General features: G+C 45.1%; 1 protein-coding gene across 1 annotated transcript; it reads left to right on the top strand.

Moving 5' to 3' along the window:
* Positions 1 to 27: 27 nt before the first annotated feature.
* Positions 28 to 7,866, top strand: IAH1 (isoamyl acetate hydrolyzing esterase 1 (putative)). Its single transcript, XM_069805835.1, has 6 exons — positions 28 to 134; positions 1,707 to 1,759; positions 2,228 to 2,376; positions 3,222 to 3,383; positions 6,670 to 6,788; positions 7,525 to 7,866. The coding sequence occupies exons 1-6, from the start codon at positions 54 to 56 to the stop codon at positions 7,690 to 7,692; spliced, it is 732 nt and encodes a 243-aa protein (XP_069661936.1). The 5' UTR covers positions 28 to 53; the 3' UTR covers positions 7,693 to 7,866.
* Positions 7,867 to 9,189: the final 1,323 nt, after the last annotated feature.

Raw genomic sequence — 9,189 nt, 5'->3', positions numbered from 1 at the left:
CCTCCTCTTCCTCTTCCTCCTCCTCCTCGCCCGGCGGACGTCCGGTGGCGGCCATGGCGCTGGCGGAGGCGGGCGGCCGCGGGCGGCTGCTGCTCTGGCCCCGCGTCGTCCTCTTCGGAGACTCCATCACTGAGGTAGCGGTCCTGTGGCAGCCCCGAGGGGGCCGCGCTGCCGCCCCTGGCCGCGGCGGCGCCGCCGGCGTCTCCGCGCCGCCCTGAGCGGGACCGGCGGGCTCCGGCCGTTCCCGCCTGCAGCGACGGAGCCCCATGAACGTCCCCGTTCCTCCTACCGGGGGCGGACTGAGCCCCTGTGTCCCTTGGAGGCCGCGCCAGCAGCAGCCCGGCGTTGGGCCGAGCGCCTGGGCCAAGCACAGGGCCTTACTCGACGCTAATTTTTAAGGGAAAAGGAGCAGCCGGCGGCTGGAGCGGGAGAGGATCTGTGTGTCCTCGTGTGGGGCAGCGCGGCCCCCAGCCTCGCCTCGCCTCGCCGGCCGGTCCCCACCTCGGCTGGCGCAGAAGCCTGTCCGGCGGGATCACGGTGACGGAGCCCCTGAGCCGCTCTCAGAGGCTGCCAGAGCAGGCCGGCCGCCGTGGCAGGCTGCGGTCAGGCAGCCGGGGGAACTGCTCTCAAAACCCGCTTTGACAGAGGCCGGCCGGCATGGCGGGTGGCGGCGATCGGCCTGGCACTGTGAGGCGGGAAGGAGACCGGTGGAACAGGAGTGCAGCCCGGCATAGTTATGTCCGTGCTGGATCTCCCACGAGAGCACTCCAGGAGCTTTCACACCCGATGGCCTGTTACAAGATTTAGAGCCTTTTTGCAGAAATTCATAAAGTTCCTGTGTTAGAAGTGTGATCTGGTAAAAGTCTAGTTTCTGCTATTTTGGTGGCAGCGGCGTTTTCCAGACAGGGAGGACAGCCTGTTGTCTGTACCGACCCCCACACTCTCCCCGTCCCAGCTCCTGGTGCGTCCCTTCTGCGCAGCTCCCTGCGTCGAGCTTGCTCGCCTGCCCCGGAGGCACGTTCTGCATTGATGTGACCAGGCCGTGGCTTGGTGAATGTCTCCTTTGAGGCAGCAGCAGCTTTTTAGTTTTTATTTTGTGTCCCTGCTTTCTGTTGCATGGGTTGCGTGGTGGAGTGGGTCACAGAGCTGCTCTAATGAGAAAAGATTTGGCTGAAGAGAAAGGTTATCTTTAATGGGAGATCAGTTGTCTAAGCTGACTCACTGTGCAGCATTGTAACAGGGAGGATGGTGCAGCAGTGGGAATAAGGAGAAGGGATTCATTTTTCGACTACTAGAAGAGGTAGGTACTGAACTGCACTCCGAAGCAGCATGTGCTCTCCAGAATGAAGGCACAGTGAAAGGATCTTAGAAATTTAGAAAATTACAAGAACAAAAAAAAAGCTTCACTGGCCAAAATGGAACTACAGCCTGACAGCAGTCAGTTTTGATTACAAAGGGACCACAGGGTCCATCCCTCTGTAGGTACGGTTCCATATTGCCTTTGATGCCAGCCGTGCATCTAGGTAAGACTGGGGATGTTTGATCTCTGCAGGGACAGGGCAGGCTGGGAGGAAGGAAGCGCTGCTGCAGCAGTGCCAGAGGCCCTGCATTAAAAGCTCTTGAGGAGGGAAGGTGCCGGGGGTGGGACTGACCTCTTGGGGATGGAGTTCTTCCAGTGAGGGTCTAACTGTTTTCCTTGCTTTCAGTTCTCCTTCCAGGAAAATGGCTGGGGGTCATCCCTTGCTGAGAGACTGGTCAGGTAAGAGCTTAAATTTCAAAACTGATTTCTAGCATGCAAGAAGTCATGCAGCTTTTCTAAAAGTAAACCAACAAAGTTAATATTTAATGTATATTTATTTATTAACATTTGTTTATTTATTGAAGTGGAACTGCCTTAGTGGTAACCTGCCCAGTACTGGTGGAAATACTAATTGACTGTTTCTTTCTGCTCAAAGCCTGAGTGGAAAGAAAAAAATCCTTAGTGGTTGTCAAGATTGTTGTTCTGGTTTCATAGTCTAAGTGACAGGTAAATGCTACGCATGCAATCTATGCATGCACTTTCAAAACATAAAGTTGTAATCCTACTGAAAACTCCCGTGACATCTCATTGTTTCTGAGAGGGATGGAGGCAGGTATCCTCCTCCTCCTTGGAAAGCTCAAAACTTTCCAAGTTTTGTTCTGGTAGGCAGAGGAGAGATGTTCTTTTTGATATGTGTTTCTGTTTCAGAAAATGTGACGTTGTGAACCGTGGGGTCTCAGGGTACAACACCAGATGGGCTAAATTGATCCTTCCAAGACTGATCACTAGAAGTACTAGTGCTGAGAGTACTGTTGCAGTTACTATTTTCTTTGGAGCTAATGACAGTGCTTTGAAAGGTATGATAGCTTGCTTTTTTTTTTTTTTTCTTTTCCCCATGATCTGTTCTCTTAAGACAGTTTTACAGTTTAGCAGAAAAGGCAGAATATTACAGACTTTTCCTGCTGCTTCTCTGTGAACCAGTTGCCCTCTTTTCATTTTTACAGTCAATTGTTTTCAGCCATTTTATTTGTATTTAAACTGTGCAGTGCCTTCTATTTCTTTCCCTCTCACCAAGTTTTAATATTAAAAGTAAATTTCAGGGTGCTCAAGAATTAGTCGTATATCCATCACCTAAAATTGGAGTTTGGCATCTAGCTGATTTTTCTGCCTTTAAAGCAGTCTGACGAGTTCTTGGAAGACCGGTTGAGGAAATGAGGGAAGTTAGCATTTGGATTCTCTTTAAGATAAGCATAGCAGCACGCAGAGCTAGTCTAATCAAAATGGTAACATTGGTGCACAAAGGACTGACTGTATGTCCATGGGAACTCTCTGCATCCAAGAGAGTTAAAAATCTTAGGTTTTGTTTCAGATGAGGTTTGAGGAGATTATGTGATCTAATACTAAGATACAGAGTTGTAAGAAAAAGCATCTTAAAAAAAAAAAAAACAAAAGGGGGTGATTTCTGTCCCCCCACCCCATGCCTTATGTGCTCTAGTTGGAAGTGCTGTGTTTAAACTCTTGATTTGTCTGCTTTGGATATTGAGGCATTTTCCTACCACACCTCCTGAACCAATGGTTGAGATGAACTGCATACTGAAAATGAGTGCCCACATTCATACGCTGTGTAAAAAGCACATTATGTCGTGTAATAAATCTGTAAGCAGTTTAACATCGCTAATGCATGTGCTCCATCCCCTAACAGATCTGAACCCTAAGCAACATGTTCCTTTGGAGGAATATTCTGCGAATTTGAAGAGCATGATACAGTATTTGAAGTCAGTAGACATTACTGAAGACAGGATTATTTTGATAACGCCACCACCTCTTCAGGAATCGGCTTGGGAAAAGGAGTGTCTTGCCAAAGGTAAAAGGATGATACAGAGGGGCAGAATTTCTGCATTTTACCAGCAAAGTGTAAATTACTGATCCCAGGCTGACAGATGATTAGCTTCATGCTTGTACCAGATTGCAGTCGTGTTCTTTGAGTTGATGGAAGAGGACTGCTAGCTGTTTTGCTAAAGAGCTTTTGGATAAGCTCGTGGAGTAACTAACTAAATAGTAACATCCTTTCACAAGTGTTGATTGATCTGTTAGTGCATAAAACTGACGGAAGTGGCTGCTCTTTGAGAACATAGGCTTTGCAGAGATGTCCTAGGCAGACTACTATGTCATGTCCTAGCACCTTCCAAAATAACATGAACAATGGACGAAATTTTGGCATTGTGTGCCTTAGAAAATTTTATAATAGTCACAGCATATTTCACGTCTATTTAGATAAGCAGCAATATCCTAGCCAGGTTTATTTTAAATTTTAAAAAAAAACAGAGAATATCATATTCTAAGGATGCTAATAAAAGTACTTGAAAAAGAAGCAGAAGGTGATTAAATTATTTCTCATTATGTTGTTCAAGCTAACTCTAGAAATAGAGACATAACAGCACCGCTTACTTCATGTTACTCAGCTGGTGGAAATTGCCATAACCCCACTGACTCCAGCAGCGACCGTTTATACCTCCTGAGAGCATGTCCTCTTTTCCATTGGGACAGCTTGTCCAGTTCTTGCGCATTTATAAAAGACTTGTGAGTTAGATTCGGGTAAATACACAGCTGTCACCTTAGTATTTGCAGGGTTTTCTCTAATTTAGGTGGTATTGCACATCCTGAGTTGTGTACTCAGTTAAAGCAGTAACATTTTGAAGATGACCTCATGTTCAAACTGCATTAAATTAGACTATGTTATTGCATGACTTCGCATTAGGAGGCTTTGGTGTGTAGCAGTGATCACTGTGCAAAACAGGTTTTGGACTATATGGACTTTCAGTCTCATCCAGCAGGGCAGTTTTTATATTTAATTTGGAAAAGGAGAGAAAGTCCTAGGGTAATACTCACAAATTGTGTAAGACAGTAGCAGCTGTAGCAGGTCAGATCAAACATCAGACACGGCCAGTACTGTATACGTGACAGTGCTACATCCTTGGATAGGGCAGAAGGGATCGGTCAGGGGCAGAGCAGCCCTTCCTGGCGTGTGTGCTCAGCTCCCACTTAAGCTGCTACAGGCGTAGTTTGCAAAACATGCACCCGTATTGTCCTTCTGAAGGTCTGTGAATGCTGCTTATCTGGCTCCTAGCTATCAAGTAATGCTTTTAAAATGTTGCTTATTCATTTTCATCTTAAAGCTATCCATTTTATGGGGTAGGGAGGGAGGAAACTTGCATTTACAGTGTTGAATCTGCCAGCATCTGTCTAAAAGAGATTGCTGTGTAGGGATGGAATAAAAGACACAGTGATGTCAGACCGTAGATCACAAATAAAGTATTGTGGGCACAGTAAACAGCAATATCAGATCATCTGCCTTCAACTAGTATCCAGGAGAAATGTTCTGCTTATTTCTAGTTTTGTTGGATAGATATCAGAGCAAAGGAGAGATGTGAAACAAGGGGATGATGGTGTTCACAGGAACATTAGAGGCACGAAAAGAAATTCAGCTTCCAAATGAGTGCTGTAGGAGACAGTCAAAGGCCTTACTAAAGTCAGAGCTGTTCATCATCTGTGTAGCCATCATTTCATCGCAGAAGGCAGCTGAGTTGATCAAGCACTATCTGGCTTTGCTAAATTCGTGCTGATAGTTCCTTCTTGTCCTTTGTGTGTTTGGAAATGAATCCCAAGAGGACGTAACCCCACTGTCTTTCCCAGCACTGAGGTGAAGCTGAGTGATCAACAGTTCCCTGGGTCCTTTTTCTTGCCTTTCTTAAAAATGGGTATAATGTTAACCTTCTTCCAGTCACCATGGGTCTCCCGTTAGCCATGAATTTTTGTAGGTGGTAGGCATTGACCTCACCAATTCAACAGGCAGCTCCTTCAGATCAGTCCCACACACCCAGATGCATCTGGCGTCTCCAAGTATCCTGTTAACCCATTGCTCCCCACTGTTGGCTGTCCTCCATTCCGAGCTGGGTGGGCACATGCAGGTTGGGATAGATCACTAGGTTGCCTCCTTGGTCCCTCGGGAGATCCTCATATTCCCTGAGCTTCCTTTGGCTGCTGCTCTTAGCTTATAGACTGAGCAGGTGCTCCTACAGAGCTGCACACTGAGAGCAGGCGTGTGCTTCCAGCAATGGAAGAGGAGATGAAACAATCAAGAAGTAACCCTAATGATGAAAGAAAAGGCAAAGGGAGAATAAGAAATTATCAGCTCTGCTAGATGAGAAGTCATAGAAAGGGAAAGGGACAGGACTGCAGGACCTCACCTGGGGAGGTGAGGTTGTGATCAATACAGGGAACTTGGCAACAAAGGGAGCTCTGTGTGGTGGAGGCTGAGTGAGCTGAAGGGCCAGTCAGTCTATGGGAGAGTTGAACCAGGAAGAAAGTTGAAGAAAGCAAGAATTAGGAAAGGTACTGTGGTGGGGAGGGACCGGTGAGGCTGCCAAGGGTATTTTTATGATGACAGGAAATGATGGGATGAAAGAGGTGGCAGTGTGAAGAAGTGGGAATCATCAGATGCAAGGAAGGAGTAGCGTAGGAGTTGATGAATTGCATTATAGGTACCATTAAAAGAAAAACAACATAACTTAATAATACCCTGCCCCAAAGTTTCACCATGGTCTGTGCAAAACTGCTGGCTTACAGTAGCTGGCACCAAGCACGTACCAAATGTCCAGCGCCCAGTATAACTGCACGCACAAATGTAGCAGTCATGAGTGCTAGTAAAGCTTTGGACCTAAACATATGCCAGTTTTACCAGCACATTAACAATGAGGAGACTGCTGCAAGGAGATGTTAAAGGTCAGATGTCATCCAGGAGGTGGAAGGCAAGCTTGTAAATAGATTTACATTAACAACTCTATTCTACATGCTAGTAGCAGGTGTATGAGGAGTTTTATATCTATGCACTGATTTCACCTGAACCTTGCCAGAAGGTGAAAGCTGTGTGCTTGTTGCTGTTGCCTCTGTCTAACATATTTCAAATGCCTCAAAAACAAAAGGTGCCCTGAAAGAGACTAAATGAGCTATAGCTTCCAGCCACTTAAATTGAGCTGCTTCAGATTTAGTTTGTAATTGATTATATCTGCACATCATGTGTACCACAGAAGACTGAAATCAAGCTGTATCAATTGCAATTGCGAAATGTTTTCTTTGTTTCTGATTGATAGGTGACAAATTAAATCGCCATAATGCCACCACTGGGGAATATGCCCAGGCCTGTGTTCAGGTAGCGAGGGACTGTGGAACGGATGTACTTGACCTCTGGACACTGATGCAAAAAGATGAGGTATGATGACATGAGAAAGACTTTGAAACTGTCATGAATTGTGAAATGCATCATTTAGCATAGAGGAACCAGTAGTGCTGCATTATCACTGAAATGATACAAAATATATCCAAATTACACTTCGGGGAAGGAAAAAAATAATCCAGAATGCTTCATAGTGGGCTACAAGAAATAAAGCGTAATACCTGGCCCTTATATTTGGTTAGCAAATGTCCCCTGAATGATTACATGTAAATAACCTTTTCCTTGGACTTTGAATCATGGAATAGTTTTGGTTGGAAGGGGCCTCTGGAGACACCTAGTCCAACCCACTGCACAGCGCTGGGTTGACTTCAAAGTTAGATCAGGTTGCATGGGTACCTTGCTGGTGCTTCTGACCAAATACCCAAACTCGTCCATGTGACAGAGATTGCAAACTTTTCCTGTAAGCACATAACTCCAGTTCAGGCACTGAATCTTTTCTCTCTCCTGTGCTCCCTGGTATGGTAGGCTGTTCAATAGTGCAGCAGACTCAATATTTTGATTGCATCACTTAATCCTGTGATCTTTTCCTGATGAATAGCAGTGACTTTGGCAATCAGAACATTCTCTTAATATTTTAATACAGACAGTGAAAAATAAAACCAGTATATATACCAGCTGGCTTTGAAGAACTTAACTTAACTTAAAAATTACTGAAGACCTTCTGTTTGCAACTAGCAAACACATTAATACATGGTTTTAACCTCCCCTGTAGGATTTTTCTTCCTATTTGTCTGATGGTCTTCATTTATCGACAAAAGGCAACAGCTTTCTAGCAGCACAACTTTGGTCATGCCTGGAAAAAAAACTGTCTGCTCTTCCTTCACTGCTTCCTTATTGGCGTGACGTGGACCACACAAACCCTGAGGCCAGTCTTCTGTGAGATCCCCTGCAGTTAAGGACAAGCCTGACAAAGCCATTCTGTTTACAAACAGCCAGTATCCAGCAACACAGTACTTGGGGAACAGGGTAGTGGGGAGTCCCCTGTCAATACTCTTCTGTGCCACCTTCTCTTGGTCTGTGGGAGAATAAAGGTGAGACCACTCAGGGTCCCTAATGGGGTGGTTTGTCTGCATGCTGCTTGTGCTGGTAGTTTGAACATCTATGGGGTTGAGCAGCTCTTTGCGTGGAAGGCTTGGAGGAGAGCAAGTCTCGGCTGCCCTGAGGAGTTCCTGGCCCAGCTGAGCATTGGGGACTACACTTTGATTATACCATCTACTAGCTTTAAACACCTAGGATCTGATAAGAGTCAGTAGCATAGAATTTGTCATGAGCCATTCATGTCAGTCCAGACTAATTTGTTTGAATGCAATACAGGAGTAAAAGCCATTATCTGAGCTTTCACAAGGCTTTTGGTAGCGATATAGTTCAGAGCAGGGGTTTTTAAGTTAAACTTACTTTGGCACCAGCTTCTCTATACCTGGCTCTTATATATAGACACAGATTTCAAAGAAGCAGTGCATGTTCTTGGGTAGTACAAAACTGGTGATGCACGTGCTCATTTTGAGAAGCTTGGAGCTTGAAGAAACTACTAGAAAGGGTCTGCATCTCTGCTGACAAAGCTGCACCATATATCATTTGCTATCAAGTTAAGGAGACCTTTCAAGTGTGCTTTGGTACTCATCTATAATTTAACAACTGATGTAACAGATGAGAATGGCATACTATGTATAGTGACAAAACTACCTTTACAAACTGCAAAAGATTACCTGAAACCTAGGTGGATTTCAACAAGCATGGAGAAAAAGCAGTTTGGGAAATAACTGGCTGACCAGCCAGATAGCAGCAGAAATGAGGGTACTGCTGGGCCATGGATTAAAAACAAGTAAATAGCATATCACAGCAAATAAAACTCCTACATAATTCTGGACTGTATTAACAGTTACATTGGCACAAAACAAAGATGAGGCCAATAGTGATGTATTTATTGCACATTGGGCAAGATGGAGACTGATGAGAGAGCATCAAGCTGTTCTGTGTTGTTAGCACCATGAGTCTGCCTTTGTTTTGTTTAAGACAAGCTGGCCAAAACCTGTCCTGTCATCTACTATGTAATAGTGTTATAAACTGGAGCATAAGTAGTGATTTTTCATGTGCCTGGAGCTAGACTAGACACTAGTTTGATTCATAAATATTTATGAATATTAAACTGGTCCTTTCTGTAATAAATGCTTACAGTAAAGACTGGCTCAACGGCAGAAGGGGCTCCCTGTGGAAGCTGTAGTTACAGTAGTTTGTAGTTACAAAGAAACTGTGCGAAAACTGTTTTGACAGTTTCTGGAATACGGCTCAGATTGGTGGACGGGTTCTGTGATGTCCAAGGACTGCTCCAAACCTCTATTTTCATGCTCCCAAGCACCTGCCACTGCCTCGTTTTCAC

Source organism: Haliaeetus albicilla, chromosome 18 (genome assembly GCF_947461875.1).
Source record: "Haliaeetus albicilla chromosome 18, bHalAlb1.1, whole genome shotgun sequence".
Taxonomy (NCBI): Eukaryota; Metazoa; Chordata; class Aves; order Accipitriformes; family Accipitridae; genus Haliaeetus; species Haliaeetus albicilla.
The sequence above is the reverse complement of the archived record's forward strand: the minus strand, read 5'-3'. Positions and strand labels throughout refer to the sequence as shown.